At 39.7% G+C, this 22,612-nt stretch overlaps 1 protein-coding gene across 2 annotated transcripts in view; it reads left to right on the plus strand.

The window, feature by feature from the left end:
- arhgef40 (Rho guanine nucleotide exchange factor (GEF) 40) overlaps positions 1-22,612 on the plus strand; it is an 85,223-nt gene that overhangs the window by 59,901 nt on the left and 2,710 nt on the right. Inside the window, exons 20-26 of one of the 2 annotated variants that reach the window (XM_060916962.1) lie at positions 6,708-6,797; positions 7,239-7,445; positions 10,404-10,583; positions 14,311-14,491; positions 16,225-16,335; positions 17,916-18,025; positions 19,915-19,961. In XM_060916962.1, the coding sequence (XP_060772945.1) occupies positions 6,708-6,797; positions 7,239-7,445; positions 10,404-10,583; positions 14,311-14,491; positions 16,225-16,335; positions 17,916-18,025; positions 19,915-19,941 (906 nt within the window). In that variant the 3' untranslated portion in view covers positions 19,942-19,961. The remainder of the gene's footprint in view (positions 1-6,707; positions 6,798-7,238; positions 7,446-10,403; positions 10,584-14,310; positions 14,492-16,224; positions 16,336-17,915; positions 18,026-19,914; positions 19,962-22,612) is intronic. The other variant, XM_060916963.1, reaches the window with a different exon arrangement.

The raw sequence follows: 22,612 nt of genomic DNA on the forward strand, positions 1-22,612 counted from the left end.
TGAACATAAATACAATCTTGGGCATATTTTATGTTATGCAAGTTATTGTTTTAATGAGAATTCAACGTCGTAGACGCCGCAGTTTGGGGAGAGAATTTTAGGGGAAGTTCGGCTTCCCTTGTTGTCTCTGAGAAATCGCCCCTGCTGTGAACACAATTCACCATGCCATCCGCTGTTGCCAGCTAAAACTCTGTAGTTCAAAGAAGAAGCCATATCTAAACATGATCCAGAAGCGCAGACGTCTTCTCTGGGCCAAGGCTCATTTAAAATGGACTGTGGCAAAGTGGAAAACTGTTCTGTGGTCAGACGAATCAAAATTTGAAGTTCTTTATGGAAATCAGGGACGCCGTGTCATTCAGACTAAAGAGGAGAAGGACGACCCAAGTTATCATCAGCGCTCAGTTCAGAAGCCTGCATCTCTGATGGTATGGAGTTGCATTAGTGTATGTGGCATGGGCAGCTTACACATCTGATAATAAAAGAAAGTAGGTCTGCACACTGCTAGATACGCTCCAAAAAATAAACTTTATTTAATTAAAACAAGCAACGTTTCGATCACCCTGGATCTTCATCAAGCATATGGGTAACAGGAAGAGGCTGTGGCCTATATCACATGACCGTGCTCTACACCCGCCCAGGCAAGGCACCCAAAGGTGCCAATCAATTAGACAGACAGGCCCCACGTTTTGTATACAAGCGTTCATTCAATATACGCAACCTTGTCGTTAAGGCCGACCGACCACCAGACCACGCACGGAGATTTCCTCCCCTTCCTGATGGCAACTATAGGTGCGGAAATTGCGCGCAATGTAATTTTACGCGCAAATGTCATTCTTTCAACCACCCGCACACTGGGAAGCCTTTTAAAATAAAAGGCATTATTTTGTGCAATACACGAAATGTAATTTATATGATTAAATGTCCCTGCGGATTAGCCTATATAGGCAAAACAACAAGGTGTCTAAAAACGCGCATCGCAGAGCATAGAAGCAACATATGGTTGAATGATGAGAAGAACCCTGTAGCTGTCCATTTTAACACGTTTAAACACAATCTCGCAACCCTTCAATATATTGGCATTGAACATGTTGCCACACCTAGACATGGGGGTGATGTTGATAATCTCCTTTTAAGACGCGAGGCTTTTTATATATATACCTTGAACACCATTGCACCTAAGGGAATGAATATGTATTTTGATTTAAAACCTTTTTTGTAATTGATTTTCACGTGATATGTATTTTATATGTTGGTGTACTATATTCACATCTTTTTAATCTTTCAAACTTGCAAATGTTTTTTGGTTTTGCCTTTTGTATGACTGGTACAGGTTAAGACACCTGTCTGTCTAACTGATTGGCACCTTTGGGTGCCTTGCCTGGGCGGGTGTAGAGCAGGGTCATGTGATATAGGCCACAGCCTCTTCCTGTTACCCATATGCCTGATGAAGATCCAGGGTGATCGAAACGTTGCTTGTTTTAATTAAATAAAGTTTCTTTTTTGGAGCGTATCTAGCAGTGTGCAGACCTACTTTCTTTTATTGTCTGATACTTTTGTCTGGCACCTGCAAAGAGTTTTTGGATGTGCGCACCCTACTCAAACGATTACAGCTTACACATCTGGAAAGACACCATCAGTGCTGAAAGGTATATCCAGGTTCTAGAGCAACATATGCTCCCATCCAGACGACGTCTCTTTCAGGGAAGACCTTGCATTTTCCAACATGACAATGCCAAACCACATACTGCATCAATTACAGCATCATGGCTGCGTAGAAGAAGGGTCCGGGTACTGAACTGGCCAGCCTGCAGTCCAGATCTTTCACCCATAGAAAACATTTGGCGCATCATAAAACGGAAGATACAACAAAAAAGACCTAAGACAGTTGAGCAACTAGAATCCGACATTAGACAAGAATGGGTTAACATTCCTATCCCTAAACTTGAGCAACTTGTCTCCTCAGTCCCCAGACATTTACAGACTGTTGTAAAGAGAAAAGGGGATGTCTCACAATGGTAATCATGGCCTTGTCCCAACTTCTTTGAGATGTGTTGTTGTCATGAAATTTAAAATCACCTATTTTTTCTCTTTAAATGATACATTTTCTCAGTTTAAACATTTGATATGTCATCTATGTTCTATTCTGAATAAAATATGGAATTTTGAAACTTCCACATCATTGCATTCCGTTTTTATTTACAATTTGTACTTTGTCCCAACTTTTTTGGAATCGGGGTTGTATTACACATCAGCCTTTTCGGGTTTTAGCCATGTTGAACGTAGTCCGTATGGTCCACGGCAGGCGTCGCTTATCCGTGCGATCTTCATGAGACTTGTGCGAGACTTCAAATGTGAAGTGTCAGCGCCGCCATTTTGAAAACTGTTTACACAGCGGCCAAATTGCCATATCATTCCAATTTAGATTAATTTCGAGATTTGCCAACTTCATCAGTGATGGAGATTATTCCATACGACTTCAAACCATTGGTTAAATGAAAAAATCGCTTTCGGACACTAGTCCGTTGCGCTGGTATTTACGTCATTACTGTTGCACAATTAAAACGTGCCAGATCAGTCAGCTGGTGGGTTTTCAAAATAATAAATATATGCATGTGTTTTTGTGATAAATACATATTATGCTGAGCGTATTTCCCACATTAATCAATACAAAGTACCTGCATCTTTCAGCTTTTTTTAAATCAAGGCTGAATATTTTTTTTCTTTGCCGCTGCCTCTTATTAAATCAAATTTGAGACTTTTAATTTGATTTCTTTCAGCGCAACCGCAATGCATGATGGGGTATATTGCTTTGGTTAGTGACCATCTTTGGTCACTACTTTTCGTGATGCATTGTGGGATACTTTGAGTGCACTATATAGGGTGTAAATAATCCTCACTAAGGTTTCGGACAGCACTACAAAATGGCGTCCCCACTATATAGTGCCCTATATAGTGAGTAGGGAGCGATTTTGGACACAGGGAAAACTTGCAGCTTGATTACATCAGCATTTGAACGAGGGCGTGTGTGGCTTTTGACAACATTGGCAGATGTTGGTCACTTTGATTTCTGCTGTACATTTTACTTCCATCCTATGAAGTCTTGCACAGGTCTCAGTGAATCTCGTTTACGGCCATTGGTTTGACATATGATCTGATATATTGCATATCATATTTCAAACACTCATAACTTGCTATAGCAGTGACAAAAAAGCTGTCAGAAATGCATTCCTACATTTTATAAAATGAGATAAATAGAATTTTGACAATAAAAAATTTGCCTTCAGTTCCCCTTTAAGATAAGTTGTGCCATATTCTCTTGTGCAAGGTTTGTGTTGTTACACAGGTTCACAGCATAAAATACGATGGCTGCATAAATATTCATCCCCCTTAAACTTTTCTCCTTTCCCTTCTGAGGTTTGGACTCGGGGTGGCAGGGGAGACACCAGCTGCCATTATAAGTTAATTGGTTACCTTGTCACAGACAGTTGGTGGACAGCCTCCTCTAGGAATTTAATGGTGTTCTGCAGGATGTTCAAAATTCTGGATATTTTTTTGTAAACAAATTTCGATGTAGGGGCGGCACGATGGTGTAGTGGTTAGCGCTGTCGCTTCACAGCAAGAAGGTCTGGGTTCGAGCCCCATGGCCGACGAGGGCCTTTCTGTGCGGAGTTTGCATGTTCTCCCCGTGTCTGCGTGGGTTTCCTTCGGGTGCTCCGGTTTCCCCCACAGTCCAAAGACATGCAGGTTAGGTTAACTGGTGACTCTAAATTGACCGTAGGTGTGAATGTGAGTGTGAATGGTTCTGTGTCTATGTGTCAGCCCTGTGATGACCTGGCACCTTGTCCAGGGTGTACCCCGCCTTTTGCCTGTAGTCAGCTGGGATAGGCTCCAGCTTGCCTGCGACCCTGTAGGACAGGATAAAGCGGCTACAGATAATGAGATGAGAAATTTCGATCTATACTTTTTCCAGAACTTTGTCTTACCTTGACCTATTTGTTATAGTGCATTGATCTTCGTGATGCTGCAAATTCTGGCGCTTTCCAAGAACAGGCGTATTTATATTGAGATCACGTGGCACTTAAATTGCACCCAGGTGGACATTCAGCTTGGTTGAATGTTGTGTCTGAAGGCAACTGGTTGCACCAGAAAGGGTCATTTAGGGACTTCGTTGCAAGGGTGGTGCATATGTGTACAAATCTTTTATGTTTTTATTTGTACATAATTTTTCAAATTATGTTGAAAGGTGAATCCAATATCTAGCCGCCTTTTAATTTTCAGTATCAGATCAGTGCATCCCAGGTTGTGATTGACAGTTGAATTAATTTTGAATGGACCACAAGATAAGCATTCCTGCTTGAAATGCTAGGTGATAATATTGGAGTTAAAGAGCTCATACATCAAGTTGTTGTTTAAAAATATCTAAGTAATATACAGTACTGTGCAAAAGTCTTAGGCACATGTAAAGACAAATATTGGCACTGCAGGCACTGTAGACCAAAAATGGCTTAAAAAAGAATGAAATTAAATGTTTCAATATTAAAAAATGCCATAAACAGAAATAAGCCATAATAAATGGAACAAAGTCAATATTTGGTGTGAGATGACCCTTTGCTTTAAAAAAAAATAGTAGTTTGAGGTACAGTGAGTGCAGTTTTATAAGGAAATGAGCTGTAGGTTTTACTGAGCATCTTGCAGAACCAGCCACAGTTCTTCTGGACACTTTGACTGTCACACTTGCTTCTTAATTTTGCACCAAAACCCAGCAGCCTTCATTATGTTTTCTTTTTTAATCTGAAACATGGTCTCTTATGTACAACCCTGATTCCAAAAAAGTTGGGACAAAGTACAAATTGTAAATAAAAATGGAATGCAATAATTTACAAATCTCAAAAACTGATATTGTATTCACAATAGAACATAGACAACGTATCACATGTCGAAAGTGAGACATTTTGAAATTTCATGCCAAATACTGGCTCATTTGAAATTTCATGACAGCAACACATCTCAAAAAAGTTGGGACAGGGGCAATAAGAGGCCGGAAAAGTTAAAGGTACAAAAAAGGAACAGCTGGAGGACCAAATTGCAACTCATTAGGTCAATTGGCAATAGGTCATTAACATGACTGCATATAAAAAGAGCATCTTGGAGTGGCAGCAGCTCTCAGAAGTAAAGATGGGAAGAGGATCACCAATCCCCCTAATTCTGCGCCGACAAATAGTGGAGCAATATCAGAAAGGAGTTCGACAGTGTAAAATTGCAAAGAGTTTGAACATATCATCATCTACAGTGCATAATATCATCAAAAGATTCAGAGAATCTGGAAGAATCTCTGTGCGTAAGGGTCAAGGCCGGAAAACCATACTGGGTGCCCGTGATCTTCGGGCCCTTAGATGGCACTGCATCACATACAGACATGCTTCTGTATTGGAAATCACAAAATGGGCTCAGGAATATTTCCAGAGAACATTATCTGTGAACACAATTCACCGTGCCATCCGCCGTTGCCAGCTAAAACTCTATAGTTCAAAGAAGAAGCCGTATCTAAACACGATCCAGAAGCGCAGACGTCTCCTCTGGGCCAAGGCTCATTTAAAATGGACTGTGGCAAAGTGGAAAACTGTTCTGTGGTCAGACGAATCAAAATTTGAAGTTCTTTATGGAAATCAGGGACGCCGTGTCATTCGGACTAAAGAGGAGAAGGACGACCCAAGTTGTTATCAGTGCTCAGTTCAGAAGCCTGCACCTCTGATGGTATGGGGTTGCATTAGTGCGTGTGGCATGGGCAGCTTACACATCTGGAAAGACACCATCAATGCTGAAAGGTATATCCAGGTTCTAGAGCAACATATGCTCCCATCCAGACGACGTCTCTTTCAGGGAAGACCTTGCATTTTCCAACATGACAATGCCAAACCACATACTGCATCAATTACAGCATCATGGCTGCGTAGAAGAAGGGTCCGGGTACTGAACTGGCCAGCCTGCAGTCCAGATCTTTCACCCATAGAAAACATTTGGCGCATCATAAAACGGAAGATACGACAAAAAAGACCTAAGACAGTTGAGCAACTAGAATCCGACATTAGACAAGAATGGGTTAACATTCCTATCCCTAAACTTGAGCAACTTGTCTCCTCAGTCCCCAGACATTTACAGACTGTTGTAAAGAGAAAAGGGGATGTCTCACAATGGTAATCATGGCCTTGTCCCAACTTCTTTGAGATGTGTTGTTGTCATGAAATTTAAAATCACCTATTTTTTCTCTTTAAATGATACATTTTCTCAGTTTAAACATTTGATATGTCATCTATGTTCTATTCTGAATAAAATATGGAATTTTGAAACTTCCACATCATTGCATTCCATTTTTATTTACAATTTGTACTTTGTCCCAACTTTTTTGGAATCGGGGTTGTAATATGCTGCTCAGATACAAGCATTTTTTTCCTGTAACATTTAATTTTGTGCTGGAAAATGAACGTTTGGTCTCTAAAATGTTTTAGTACTAACTCAATAATATGGAAGTCATAAAGTAGAAGTCTATAACAAAGTTTGTATGAAAAAAAAAAAGGGTGCCAAAGACTTTTGCACAGTACTGTATGGATAAGGTACAAGTAATGTTTAAACAAATCTCTTTAATTGAAATTGATTTGAAATCTGTCTCTTTTACACAAACACTCAAACTGGAACACACTAATGCCCAGAGGGATCAATTACTGCAATACTCCCACTACATCCGTATGAAGCCAGAGCTGGACTCCCTGCTGGTCAGCCAAGCTGCCGACTTCTTCAAGGTGAGCTTCTGAACTCAACTGGTAGAAAGAGGTTACTCTTGCTTCTCCTTTAATGTGTAATTGGGAGCTAAGCTGCCACCATGTGTCTGGTAATGGGTTCAGTGGAATGGACGGTCCCTGGCTGCATTTTGACAGTTGTTATAGCATTACCATTTGTATCCCCTAGGTGGCTAATGAAATTGTTGAGTACAGAGATTGAATGTAAAGGCAACATCTGGCCACTTTTGTTGTTGTTGTTGTTCATGCATGACATTACTCTCATGCTCAATAGATTATATGACAGAAGCACACATATGTGAAGATCACCCTGTGTGTTCATTATCAAAAATATTTGTTATTACAAACAGAAATTTCAGCATGTTATACAGTAGCAGGCTTTTCAACCTCCTGCTAAAGAACCAAGTTCTTCAACAGCATTTATTTATTTTTCTCTCTTTCTAGGCAAAGCTGTCCAGCTCTCCTGTGCTGTCCACTATCTCCTTTCCTCAGTGCCTTGCTGCTCCGAATCAAAGGCTACAGCACTACTGTGAGATCCTTGAGGAACTGGGAGGAGTAAACCCTGGCCCTGACTCTGCCCTCTCCATTATCAGACATGCACAGCGCCATGGGGAGGACCTGAGGATAAGTGACCTCATCACTGGCTGCCCGGTGAGATTTAAAGTGCACGGCATGTGCGTGTGATTATAGGGTTAATGCTTTAAAGTGGATGGAATTGGAGTGGTAATGTCATAGTGTTAAAACTGCAAAACAAATGTTGCATTTTGACAATTTAGAAAGTGTCATATTTAGACAGGCTTTTCAGGAAGGACAGTATCCCAGAGCAATTGGAATGGACCCTGTAGAACAGGATAAAGCGGCTACAGATAATGAGATGAGATGAGACTACAGTGGTGCTTGAAAGTTTGTGAACCCTTTAGAATTGTCTATATTTCTGCATAAATATGTCCTAAATCAACATCAGATTTTCACACAAGTCCTAAAAGTAGATAAAGAGAACCCAGTTAAACAAATGAGATGAAAATATTATACTTGGTCATTTATTTATTGAGGAAAATGATCCAATATTACATATATGTGAGTGGCAAAAGTATGTGAACCTCTAGGATTAGCAGTTAATTTGAAGGTGAAATTAGAGTCAGGCGTTTTCAATCAGCAGGATGACAATCAGGTGTGAGTGGGCACCCTGTTTTATTTAAAGAACAGGGATCTATCAAAGTCTGATCTTCACAACACATGTTTGTGGAAGTGTATCATGGTACGAACAAAGGAGATTCCTGAGGACCTCAGAAAAAGTGTTGTTGATGCTCATCAGGCTGGAAAAGGTTACAAAACCATCTCTAATGAGTTTGGACTCCACCAATCCACAGTCAGACAGATTGTGTACAAATGGAGGAAATTCAAGACAATTGTTACCTCCCCAGGAGTGGTCGACCAACAAAGATCACTCCAAGAGCAAGGCGTATAATAGTCGGCAAGGTCACAAAGGACCCCAGGGTAAGTTCTAAGCAACTGAAGGCCTTTCTCACATTGGCTAATATAAATGTTCATGAGTCCACCATCAGGAGAACGCTGAACAACAATGGTGTGCATGGCAGGGTTTCAAGGAGAAAGCCACTGCTCTTCAAAAAGAACATTGCTGCTTGTCTGCAGTTTGCTAAAAATCACATGGACAAGCCAGAAGGCTATTGGAAAAATGTTTTGTGGATGGATGAGACCAAAATAGAATTTTTTTATTTAAATGAGAAGCGTTTGGAGAAAGGAAAACACTGCATTCCAGCATACGAACCTTATTCCATCTGTGAAACATGGTGGTGGTAGTATCATGATTTGGGCCTGTGTTGCTGCATCTGAGCCAGGACGGCTTGCCATCATTGATGGGACAATGAATTCTGAATTATACCAGCAAATTCTGGGTGGCACGGTGGTGTAGTGGTTAGCGCTGTCGCCTCACAGCAAGAAGGTCCAGGTTCGAGCCCCGGGGCTGGCGAGGGCCTTTCTGTGTGGAGTTTGCATGTTCTCCCCGTGTCCGCGTGGGTTTCCTCTGGGTGCTCCGGTTTCCCCCACAGTCCAAAGACATGCAGGTTAGGTTAACTGGTGACTCTGAATTAACCGTAGGTGTGAATGTGAATGGTTGTCTGTGTCTATGTGTCACCCCTGTGATGACCTGGCGACTTGTCCAGGGTGTACCCTGCCTTTCGCCCGTCGTCAGCTGGGATAGGCTCCAGCTTGCCTGCGACCCTGTCGAACAGGATAAAGCGGCTAGAGATAATGAGATGAGACCAGCAAATTATAAAGGAAAATGTCAGGACATCTGTCCATGGACTGAATCTCAAGAGAAGGTGGGTCATGCAGCAAGACAACAACCCTAAGCACACAATTTGTTCTACCAAAGAATGGTTAAAGAAGAATAAAGTTAATGTTTTGGAATGGCCAAGTCAACATCCTGACCTTAATCCAATCGAAATGTTGTGAAAGGACCTGAAGCGAGCAGTTCATGTGAGGAAACCCAACAACATCCCAGAGTTGAAGCTGTTCTGTACGGAGGAGTGGGGTAAGATTCCTCCAAGCCGGTGTGCAGGACTGATCAACACTTACCGGAAACGTTTAGTTGCAGTTATTGCTGCACAAGGGGGTCACACCAAATACTGAAAGCAAAGGTTCACATACTTTTGCCACTCACAGATATGTAATATTGGATCATTTTCCTCAATAAATAAATGACCAAGTATAATATTTTTGTCTCATTTGTTTAACTGGGTTCTCTTTATCTACTTTTAGGACTTGTGTGAAAATCTGATGATGTTTTAGGTCATATTTATTCAGAAATGTAGAAAATTCTAAAGGGTTCACAAACTTTCAAGCACCACTGTATATACAATCCTACTCATTATAAGTTACATCAGGAATAAAACACAATGGTGTCTTCACCACCTTGAAGTTATTTTCCACAAAACTGCACATCTGGCAATGTTCTATTCTTTTTATACCGTAGCAATGTGCCAATGATTGCAACTTTTATTTTATTAAAGAATGACATGTTGTACACTTTATGCTTTTACAATTATATTAAATGTTGTGGAATATCAGTGAAACAAACTAGTTATTGTTTTACACCAGCTGTAAACATTTGTTCTTCACCGGCCTCTCTTTTTTCTTGCTCAATGCAAAACAAACAAACAAACAATAAGGAGCACAGCTTGCTGTCTGTCCTGAAGGCCTTCCCATGTTAGAAAACATCATGTTATAGCTTTATCTCACAGACACTGGAGACTCCTTCCAAAAATGCAGTAGCACTGTGGTATAAAAAAGAGCCACACCATGACGATTACCAAAAACTTCAAATAATTTAATGAAAAAATTGTGGTATCGTGTATGCAGCTCTTACTGTAACTACTCCAATAGACTTCCCTGGAGCCTGGTGAGAAAGGTGTTGAATGTCTAATGTGTGGTCGTTCTTGCTGATAACATGTTTATATATCCCTAACGATATACTCGCACTGTCCCAAGGTCTGTTTTATATCATTCCCAAAATAATAGGATGTTGTAAATTTTAGGCTGTATTTCATACACTCGAAAAGTGTGAATGTGTATATATGTGTGTCTCAGGTACCTGTGGCAGAACGTGGGGATTTGGTACGTCAGGGCGAGCTATATGTCTGTCCAGGTGGACGGAGAAAGAAGACGGGCATCAGGACTGTGTTCCTCTATCAGCATTACATTATTCTTACCAAACATAAAACTGCTGGCCAAGGCTGCAGTGCATACACCTTTAAAAACAGCATAAAGGTGCATGAAAACACACACACACACACACACACACACACACAAAGAGAGAGAGAGAGAGAGAGAGAGAGATAATTTAATATCAACTACAACTGTAGGTTGAAAGCCAGAGGCGGTTCTAGAGTCTGTTGTGGCCCCAAGCAAAAAGTTTCAGGGGGCCCTTCTGACCAGTGTTCATTACCAATATGTTATAAATAATCTGACACCAATGAAAAATGTATGAAACCAAAGTTTTTTAAATTCCAAATGTGAAAATACAATGGTAAAGAACAATAAAAAACAAAATAAATAAGCCCTCGGGCCCCGACTCTCGGGGGGGCCTGGGCCAGGGGGCCCCAAGCAGTTGCCTGCCTTGCCTGTTCACAAGCTCCGCGTCTGTTGAAAGCTAAAAGTGCTACGTTTAAAAGTATAATACCGTTTGGGAATGAATCAAATAAGAAAACTGTTACAGTGGTGCCAACAATGCTAATAAGAAAATCCTATCAAGCAATAAGAAAAAGAAAATGAATTTTACAACAAAAACCAAAGTTCATGTCAATGGACATATTCTATCCACATTGACTGTATATGAGCAATCGCACAGTCTGATTGGCTACTGCACTATGAGTCTATCAGTTCATATACCGTGAGTAGAGAAAAACAAAATGGCGGAGTGTGTTGCTGAACCAACCAAGGACGAAATAAAAACCTCCTCGAAAACAAAACCCCCCAAAAATACAAAAAATCAACAAAATATGGAATAAAAGTATTTCATGGTAAGAACGTGTCTTTTTTTTTCAAGAATTATTATTATAGCATTTTTCATAAATTGCTACTGTCATTTCACTGGTTTGTTCACATAAATTATTTTGTCAGACGTTTTGTATAAAGTTTTTATTTATCAAATTTACAAAAAATAAAAATGCTCTGTTTCTCAAAATCCAGTTAATGTGGATATAATAAAACCATTATTCCACTCAATCTCTTCATACATGGCTTATTGGCAACTCGGTACTACGTGTCTTGCCGGCTATCAGCTCATGTACGACTCAATTTCATGGAATAACTGTTAAATAAATAAATAAATAAATAAATAAATAAATAGAATGGCAAAAAGTCTGTTGTGACCGCTGCTTAATAATTTTAGCCAGTGCTCTTGTCTCATCTCAAATTGTCCTGTTTGAAAGTGAAAAGTGCATTGATGCAGCATCCTTATTTTCTGTCAGTGCAAATGGAGACTCTTTGGAGCTTTGTAGTGTGGATAAAATAGACAGTGCCCTCCACAATTATTGGCACTGCTTGTAAAGATTAGAAATAAAGGGTGGTTAGGAAAAAATACACCTTTTGGTGAAGTCATTTCATCTCGCACTGAAAAAAAGGGAGAAATCCAACGTTTAATTAAAATAAATTTATTCAGAGGAGAACAAATCCCGCATCAAGAAATAATTTCAACAAACGTGATTTCTACAATAGTCACTCGACAAGCAATTTGTAAATGTACTACAACCCATTTTAGTCCTCTTTGCGGTTGGCAGATGTGGAATTATCTTATCTAATGATTGTTTTTTTTCTGAAATAACAGTATAGCATAGTTTTCAGGTGTTTCCCATATTACTCTGGTAAAGGAATAAAAATCATACCGTGGTGCTTGAAAGTTTGTGAACCCTTTATAATTTTCTATATTTCTGCATAAATATGATCTAAAACATCATCAGATTTTCACACAAGTCCTAAAAGTAGATAAAGATAACCCAGTTAAACAAATGAGACAAAATATTATACTTGGTCATTTATTTATTGAGGAAAATGATCCAATATTACATATCTGTGAGTGGCAAAAGTATGTGAACCTCTGCTTTCAGTATCTGGTGTGACCCCCTTGTGCAGCAATAACTGCAACTAAACGTTCCCGATAACTGTTGATCAGTCCTGCACACCGGCTTGGAGGAATCTTACCCCATTCCTCCGTACAGAATAGCTTCAACTCTGGGATGTTGTTGGGTTTCCTCACATGAACTGATCGCTTCAGGTCCTTCCACAACATTTTGATTGGCTGAAGGTCAGGACTTTGACTTGGCCATTCCAAAATATTAACTTTATTCTTCTTTAACCATTCTTTGGTAGAATCACTTGTGTGCTTAGGGTCGTTGTCTTGCTGCATGACCCACCTTCTCTTGAGATTCAGTTCATGGACAGATGTCCTGACATTTTCCTTTAGAATTTGCTGGTATAATTCAGAATTCATTGTTCCATCAATGATGGCAAGCCATCCTGGCCCAGATGCAAAACAGGCCCAAACCATGATGCTACCACCACCATGTTTCACAGATGGGATGAGGTTCTTATGCTGGAATGCAGTGTTTTCCTTTCTCTAAACATAACGATTCTCATTTCAACCAAAAAGTTCTATTCTGGTCTCATCCGTCCACAAAACATTTTTCCAATAGCCTTCTGGCTTGTCCATGAAGCAAACTTTAGCAAACTGCAGATGAGCAGCAATGTTCTTTTTGGAGAGCAGTGGCTTTCTTCTTGCAACCCTGCCATGCACACCATTGTTGTTCAGTGTTCTCCTGATGGTGGACTCAGGAACATTAACATTACTATTAGCATCAGTACTTTACAGCGAACTGCTAGCTACACATGGTTAAAATGGCTCTTGTGCAATATACCTACTTACTTGTGCAATACTACCTGGGTAATACTGGTAATAATACCTGTGCAATACTCACACATGCAATACCACCTTTGTAATACACTTATGTTAACTATATTTCTGCAAACCTGTTAATTTATGCAAATTTGTTAATTTTTTATCTCTAAATTTGTAGTTTATTTCTTTTATATATATCCTTTTTTGTATACTTAGTACTTTTGCACTACTCCTTCACTGCCTTATCTTTTTCTCTTTATAAATTTTGCTGCTGTAACAATGTAAATTTCCCCTTGTGGGATAATAAAAGGCTATCTTATCTTATCCAGTGGAAAAGAGGCCTTCAGTTGCTTAGAAGTTACCCTGGGGTCCTTTGCGACCTCACCGACTATTACACGCCTTGCTCTTGGAATGATCTTTGTTGGTCGACCACTCCTGGGGAGGGTAACAATGGTCTTGAATTTCCTCCATTTGTACACAATCTGTCTGACTGTGGATTGGTGGAGTCCAAACTCTTTAGAGATGGTTTTGTAACCTTTTCCAGCCTGATGAGCATCAACAACGCTTTTTCTGAGGTCCTCAGAAATCTCCTTTGTTCAGGTCATGATACACTTCCACAAACATGTGTTGTGAAGATCAGACTTTGATAGATCCCTGTTCTTTAAATAAAACAGGGTGCCCACTCACACCTGATTGTCATCCCACTGATTGAAAACACCTGACTCTAATTTCACCTTCAAATTAACTGCTAATCCTAGAGGTTCACATACTTTTGCCACTCACAGATATGTAATATTGGATCATTTTCCTCAATAAATAAATGACCAAGTATAATATTTTTGTCTCATTTGTTTAACTGGGTCCTCTTTATCTACTTTTAGGACTTGTGTGAAAATCTGATGATGTTTTAGGTCATATTTATGCAGAAATATAGGAAATTCTAAAGGGTTCACAAATGTTCGAGCACCACTGTAAATGCTTTGGCTACTGTAAATGTTTGCCCTTCTGCTGATATACCAAGAAAAAAATAAAATAAAGTACACATTATAGGCTACCCTGTTTTTTTAGCCCACGTGTACTTATTATGCCTCCCTGCTTCAGACAGGAGAGATGGGTTTGACCCAAAGCGTTGGAGAGGATGGTCTGAGGTTTGAGGTATGGGTGAGACAGACATCTCGCACCAAATACTGTCTCACTCTCCAGGCCTCATCTTCAGAGGACAGAGAAGTTTGGACGCATGACATTGCCCAGCTCCTGTGGACACATGCCATCCATAACACAGGTGAGTTTAAAGGCTCAGACCTTTAACTTTTTATGTTTCTTTAAACGAGTCATGTGGTCCTGAAAGCAGGACATTAATGGTCAAACTTGGTCATTCTTTTCAAACAAATGTATGAATTTATTCATAAACAATTGTGTGTAATGTTTGTGTATACTTCATGAACTTAAAAAGGCCCATGAATAGACAAAGGTTTTAACAGCATAAAAATGTTTCATTTTAGTTTAGTCAATATATATATATATATATATATATATATATATATATATATATATATATATATATATATATTGTACTGGTCATTATGATATTATTTGTGGATGTTACTTTTTTTTTTTTTTTCATTTGAGCTTAAGTGATGATAAAATCAGTGAGATTTATTTGTTAAACATGTAAAGATTTATTTTAATTAATTGAGCACACATCCCTTAATTAAGAAATACTTAAATCATTATGGGATGTCACTAATGACCCAGTTTTATGTGTAATTAAGAGATCAATATAAGGCAGTTTAATTATATTAACTCTCTGTGTAGCCTCTTATGAGGAGACTGTAACTTGTCCACCATATTCAAAAATTGGTCAAAAAGCGAAACAAGGAAAACTTCACCTTGAAACTATGTTTATGTTGTTATTATTGTAAATCTGTGTATATATCAAAGTCCTTCCCATGCCACAAGGCACATCCGGTGGCGCCGATCTTCATTTCAGTAGCCCTCGGCCTCTCACCTATTACATAGTTAGGGTTACAGTGGGAGGCTAGTCCTCTGGTAACCACAAGAGTTTGACCCCCTACTCACATCTGTATTGCGGCATGCCTGAGTAGGTGGCAGTAGGTACCATTTTTATGATGGTCTTTGGTATGACCCGACCATGGTTATGTGTATATATGTTTTATATTGAAATACTGTGGTGTGTGTTTAGCTATTCTATTAGTAATTTGTTTTTTTGATGCCTTATTCGGACTGTTTTTGAGAGAATTTACAACGATTGACATAAGGGATGACTGGCAGGTTTCACGCCGCGGCTCGCGGTCTGTCAGATGATGAGTCCAATGGCACTGATGGCAATATTAGTATCAAAGTTGAAGTTGTGGAACCTGATCTGTTTGAGCAGAGTGAACAGATGAGGAGGTGAGAGAGCTGAAGAGATGGTGGATGCATCATCATTCAGTTCAATTTTAATTTTGTATAGCGATTTTAACAATTAACAATGTCACAAAGCAGCTTTACAGAAATCCAGATGTAGCTTTAGATCAATAATGAAGAAGCCAGAGATGAGAGTAGCAAGTGCCATGTTCCTGAGATGCCATAAGGAAAGAGACCTTGAGAGTGGAGCAATAGATTGTGGGTGGCACTAACCATGTATGCAGAAGAGGGTAGATAGCACTCTCCTTTGAGTGTGTTCCACTGCTCTATGACAAACCATGAAAAGCAGTTTGAAAAGTTGCCAGTTATAAGCATTATAAGCACAGGACTGTCTTTATGACTACAGAAGCATTTTTTTTTTTACGTGCAAGTCTATCGTATCCAGGTGAGATTGTCTACAAGAGTGTGAACTGGACATAAACTGTTTTTGGGAAGTGCAAATCTTCAGGGTATCCATATGGAATTATGCGCAACATCAGAAGATGGGTCTCAAGTGCAGAAAGCTTGAAGGAGACGTAGAGCATCAGGATGAATCAAGTAGGTCTGGATTGAAGTGTAAATAAATATTTTGTGTTTGTGTTTTCAAAGAATTGTGTCTAAAGGAATCTCTGTGCATGGGAGTGTCCAGCAAGTTGCTGCTGGATGTGACAAGAGCGCAGACATCCGAGCTAGACTCCAGTTTCAGCCTTAATGACAGGGGTATAATATACACCCACAGAAATGCACATTCTCACACGTTCACACCATTAATTTTGCACAGCCTTATGGCAAAATAAGTAAATAAATAAATTTACTCTAGCATGTTTATCATCTCGAAATTATTTTTGAAGATGAATTGTAAAATTGTAGAAATAGCGCTATATTTACATTCTGCCAGTCACAATATTTAACAGTTATTCCACGAAATCGAGTCGTACATGAGCTGATAGCTGACGAGGCACATAGCGCCGAGTTGGCTATAAACTATGTATGACAAGATTGAGTGGAATAACTATTTTTATTCTATCCACATTCACTGGATTTTGAGAAAGAGCATTTTTATTTTTTGCAAATTCAATAAATAAAAACTTTGTACAAAACATCCAATAAAATCATTTCCACTTAGAATGTAAACAAACCGGCGAAATTACAGTAGCAATTTGTGAAAAATGCGATACTGATAATTCTTGGGGGAAAAAAAAGATATGTTCTTACCATGAAATACTTTCATTCCATATTTTATTGCTTTTTTTATTTTTTGGGATTTTGTTTCCGAGTAGAGTTTTATTTCGCCCTCGGTTCAGTAACACGCGCCACCATTTTCTTCTTCTTCTTTAGGGTTTCTTGACAATTGACAAACCAACTTAAAGGTGCATTACCGCCACCGACTGGGCTGGAGTGTGGAACAGGAGATATTGGGAGGAAAAAACTATGTTCTTTTCGTGATTTCTGTTTCTTTTAAATACTTGATAACAAAGTGATATATCTAACTTCATGCACGCCGCCATTTTGTTTTTCTCTACTCACGGTATATGAGCTGATATCCTCGTAGTAGACTAGCCAATCAGAGCACGTGATTGCTCATATCCAGTGAATGTGGATAGAATATTATGACAGATCCGATATTAGAAATGGACAGAATCTTATCCATATCAGCAGAAAATGCTGGATCAGATTTCGGAGGATCCTGTCCAAGTTTACCTAGCATGCTATCATAATATACTGTTTATTTTTGCAGGGTTAGAATGTTTAATTCTTTTCTACTGAAAGTTTTGTTTACATCATTTTTATTATATTGGCATAAATACTTCTTTATAAATACTTCTTTAAATACATACTTATTGATATGGCATAAAGAAGTAGTGAATGATAAGAAGGTAGTGTTTCTAATGGCCATCTTAAGTGCTTCAGTTAAAAATAACTTATTTTGAAGCTTTGTCAAAAAATTAAAAATAAAAACAACAGCAACATTGGCTTGGTTATCATGATTGGGAAATACACAAGTTTTTTGAATCTCTATCTTATCCGAAGAGAGAAAGCAGTATCGTGCCATCTGTGGTATGCATACACAAACACTACTAGCTCTATATTGCAATACTTCATTACTAATTGCTGTTTGAATATGCATTATGTCCACAGGGTTTTGGTTATGTCCACAAAATTGCTGTCTGATATGCATTATGTCCACAGGGTGTCTCCAGTGATATTGTATAATGCTTGTGTTTGCTCCCTGCACACAGCATAAGACCTCTACCAAAATGAAAGCAGCTGTCTTTACACCGTCTTTCTCTCTCTTCCAGTTCAGAGTAGCTGTTCAGACTCTTCCTCAGTGGGAAGTCAGAAAGAAGGAGGTTCTCCCTCCATTGCAAGAGAACCAAAGAACTACTCAGCACAAACTGGCCATACACAAGTGAGAATGATAACCAACACACACCCACATACACATGTTTTATGTTTCTATATTTACCTTTAAAACACTGCTAAAAGATACACTCACTGGTCCCTTCATTAGGGATTCTATAATAATACTGGGAAGGACACCACTTTGCTCTCAAAAGTGCCTGAGCTTCAGCTTTGTGTCATTAAGTTCACATTGTGTTGGAAATACTCCTTTGTGACTGTGGTCCATGCTGACATGATTGTGTCAGATAAATACTGCAGATTTGTCAGATGCACATTCATGCTGCAAATCTCCTGATTTACCATCCAGAAATGCGTTCCATTTCTACCATCCGCCTCCTTCCATTCTGCCATCAACTGATTGTGTTCAAATAATGCTGATGAGAAATCATTGATCTTGATTTTATCCAGTCTATGGACGTGACGTGACCCTAGTGATTACTGACAGGCTGTCTCAGTGTCACCTGCGAAAAAAAAACAATCACGTTTAAGAAAAGAAAAAACATCCACTTTCAAAGCCACTTCTTAGTAACGAGGACCTTGATAGAAATGTAGTGGAGTGAAAAATACGATATCTGTCTTGCAAACGTAGTGAAGTTAAAGTCATAAGTTTCCAAAAAAAAATAATACTCAAGTAAAGTACAGATACTCAAAAAGTGTACTTAAGTACAGTACTCAAGTAAATGTACTTTGTTACTGTCCACCTCTGCATGGTGCAATATCATCCTGGAAGTAGCCATTAGAGGATCAGAAAATTTTGGATATCAAGAGATGCACACGGTCAGCAATGGTACTCAGATAGGCTGTGCAATTAACACATTGCTTTATTGTGCCAAGAAAAAAATTCCCCACACTATTACATGACCATCACCAGCCTGAACTGTTGACACAAGGCAGGTTGGGTCCATGGATTCATGCTTTTGATGCCAAATTCTGACCCTACCATCTGGATGTCACAGCAGAAATGTTCACGAGGTCACCTTTTTTTTTTAATCTACAATTGTCCAGTTTTAGTGAGATTGTGCCCACTCAGATTTCTGTTCTTGGCTAACAGAAGTGTAACATGATGCGGTCTCCTACTGTTCTACCCCAGCCACCTTGGGTTGGATGTGTTATTCTTTCTGAACTGCTTTTCTGCTCAGCACAGCTATACAAAGTGGTTACTTGAGTTACAACAACCTAAACTAAATCGTTATGTATAATATTACGTAATCGACAATCTGGCACCAACAACCATGCCATTGTCAAAGTCACTGAGATCTCATTAGCCCCCATTCTGATCTTTGATGTGAACATTAACGGAAGCTCTTGACCTATATCTGCATGATTTCGTGCACTGTGCTCCTGCCACATAATTTGCTGATTGAATAATTGCATGCATGAGCAGGTGCGTATGTGGGTGTTCCTAATAAAGTTACCAGTGAGTACATAGCAACAGGCATAATATGTAGATCTTTCTGGTCTCTCTAGACCAGCGTTTCTCAACCTTTTTTCAGTCACAGCACCCTTCAGAAGTATGCAAATTCTCAAGGCACCCCCATATAAAATATACGCAGTCACGCTGACCATACGCTGACCCCGGCAGTGACGTTGGGACGTGGGAAAGGGGGCCGTGAGACAAATTTTGATGATGCATGAGGCGGCGATGATCTGCATTAGTGTAACTATCGTTTTTTTGGAATTTTAATTCATTTTATTTATTACAATGTTAGAATATATAATTTTTTGACGGCACCCCTAACGAAGCCAGACGGCACCCCGGTTGAGAAAGGCTGCTCTAGACTGTTACATTAGATGTATTACAGCCGTATGGCATCTGTGACTCCGCAGACACATGCACAATCAAGACATTTATCAACTTATTGATTTGTAATTATTATTTTTATTATTTTTGTGTAGAACTCATCACAATCAACCTCCATTTGAATATCATCTGAACCACAAAAGTTAGTCCTTTCCCTCACAAATATATTTTTTTTAATCTGAAATTTGTTATAAGATATACCGGTCAAAAGTTTGGACACACCTTCCAATTCAATGGTTTTTCTTTATTTTTATTAATTAAAAGACACTTCACGTCTTAAAGTAATGATGGATGTCGTTTCTCTTTACTTAGTTGAGCGGTTCTTGATATACAGTGGATATAAAAAGTGTACACACCCCGTTAAAATGATCGGTTTTTCTGATGTAAAAAAATGAGATCACGATAAATAATTTCAAAACTTTTCCCACCTTTAATGTGATTTATAACCTGTGCAATTCAATTGAAAAACAAACAAATCTGTTAGGGGGAAAAACATAAAAAATGTACAATAAGCTCGTTGCAGGGCGGCACGGTGGTGTAGTGGTTAGCGCTGTCGCCTCACAGCAAGAAGGTCCTGGGTTTGAGCCCCAGGGCCGGCGAGGGCCTTTCTGTGTGGAGTTTGCATGTTCTCCCCGTGTCCGCGTGGGTTTCCTCCGGGTGCTCCGGTTTCCCCCACAGTCCAAAGACATGCAGGTTAGGTTAACTGGTGACTCTAAATTGACCGTAGGTGTGAGTATGAATGGTTGTCTGTGTCTATGTGTCAGCCCTGTGATGACCTGGCGACTTGTCCAGGGTGTACCCCGCCTTTCGCCCGTAGTCAGCTGGGATAGGCTCCAGCTTGCCTGCGACCCTGTAGAAGGATAAAGCGGCTAGAGATAATGAATGAATGAATGAATGAATGAAGCTCGTTGCATAAGTATGCACACCCTTAAACTTTGTTGAAGCACGTATTTGGGTGGCACGGTGGTGTAGTGGTCAGCATGGTTGCCTTACAGCAAGAAGGTTCCGGGTTCGAACCCAGCGGCCGGCGAGGGCCTTTCTGTGTGGAGTTTGCATGTTCTCCCCGTGTCTGCATGGGTTTCCTCCGGGTGCTCCAGTTTCCCCCACAGTCCAAAGACATGCAGTTAGGTTAACGTGGGGTAGCCTTGGGCTGAAGTGCCCTTGAGCGGGGTACCTAACCCCTGACTGCTCCCCAGGCGCTCTAGTGTGGCTGCCTGCTGCTCTGGGTGGGTGGGTGTGCGTGCGTTCACTGCTTCAGATGGGTTAAATGCAGAGGATGAGTTTCACTGTGCTTGAAGTGTGCATGTGACAAATAAAGTTTTCTTTTTCTTCTTCTTTTGATTTAATTACAGCATTCAGTCTTTTTGGGTCGGAGTCTATCAGCCTGCCACATCTAGACTTTGCAACATTTGCCCACTCTTCCTTGCAAAAGCGCTCCAAATCTGTCAGATTCCAAGGGCATCTCTTGTGCACAGCCCTCTTCAGGTCACCCCACAGATTTTCAGTTGGATTTAGGTCTGGGCTCTGGCTGGGCCATTCCAAAACTTTTTGGGGGTCATCGTCATGCTGAAAGAGGAAATTCCTTTTCATCTTCAGCTTTCTAGCAGACACCTGAAGGTTTTGGGCCAAAATTGACTGGTATTTAGAACTGTTCATAATTCCCTCCTACCAGGAATTCCCATAATTCCCTCCTACCGCCCCTGTTCCAGCTGAAGAAAAACAACCCCAAAACACGATGCTGCCACCACCATAACCTTTTGGAATTGTGGCCAAAAAGTTCAACCTTGGTTTCATCAGACCATAACACATTTTCCCACATGCTTTTGGGAGAGTTGATGTATTTTTTTTTGCAAAATTTAGCCGGGCCTGGATGTTTCTCTTTGACCCAATCTCATAGTCCAGACATATGGAGAATACAGGAGATTGTTGTCACATGTAGTACACAGCCAGTACTTGCCAGAAATTCCTGCAGCTCCTTCAGTGTTGCTGTAGGCCTCTTGGCAGCCTCCCTGACCAGTTTTCGTCTTGTCTTTTCATTGATTTTGGAGGGCCGTCCAGTTCTTGGTAATGTCACTGTTATCCCATATCTTCTCCACTTCTTGATGACTGTCTTCACTGTGCTCCATGGTATATCTAATGCTGTGGACATTTTTTGTACCCTTCTCCTAACTGATACCTTTCAACAATGAGATCCCTTTGACGCTTTGTAAGCTCTCTGTGAACCCTGGCTTTTGCTGGAGGATGCAACTGAGTAAATGTCTGAACTTTATTTGGGGTGAATCAGAGTCAGTTTAATTGATGGCAGGTGTGAACCCAAAAAGACTGAATGCTGTAATTAAATCAAAAGGTGCTTCACCAAAGTATTAGTTTAAGGGTGTGCACACTTATGCAACCAGGTTATTGTACGTTTAAAAAAAAAAAAATGTTTTTCTTTCTAACAGGTTTGTTTGTTTTTCAATTGAATTGTACAGGTTATAGGTCACATTAAAGGTGGGAAAAGTTTTGAAATTATTTATCGTGGTCTCATTTTTTTTACATTAGTAAAACCGATCATTTTAATGGGATGTGTACACTTTTTATATCCACTGTAATATGGATTACTACAATTGTGGAATTGGGCTATTTACTGTATTTTTACTGTCTACTGTTTGGTCTTAAACGCATTAAGAAGGCAAAAAAATTGCACTAATTAACTTTTGATGAAGCACACCTGTTAACTGAAAAGCATTCCAGGTGACTACCTCATGAAGCTGGTTAAGATAATGCCAGTAGTGTGCAAAGCGGCATTGAGGT

This window comes from Neoarius graeffei, chromosome 3 (assembly GCF_027579695.1).
Source record: "Neoarius graeffei isolate fNeoGra1 chromosome 3, fNeoGra1.pri, whole genome shotgun sequence".
Taxonomy (NCBI): Eukaryota; Metazoa; Chordata; class Actinopteri; order Siluriformes; family Ariidae; genus Neoarius; species Neoarius graeffei.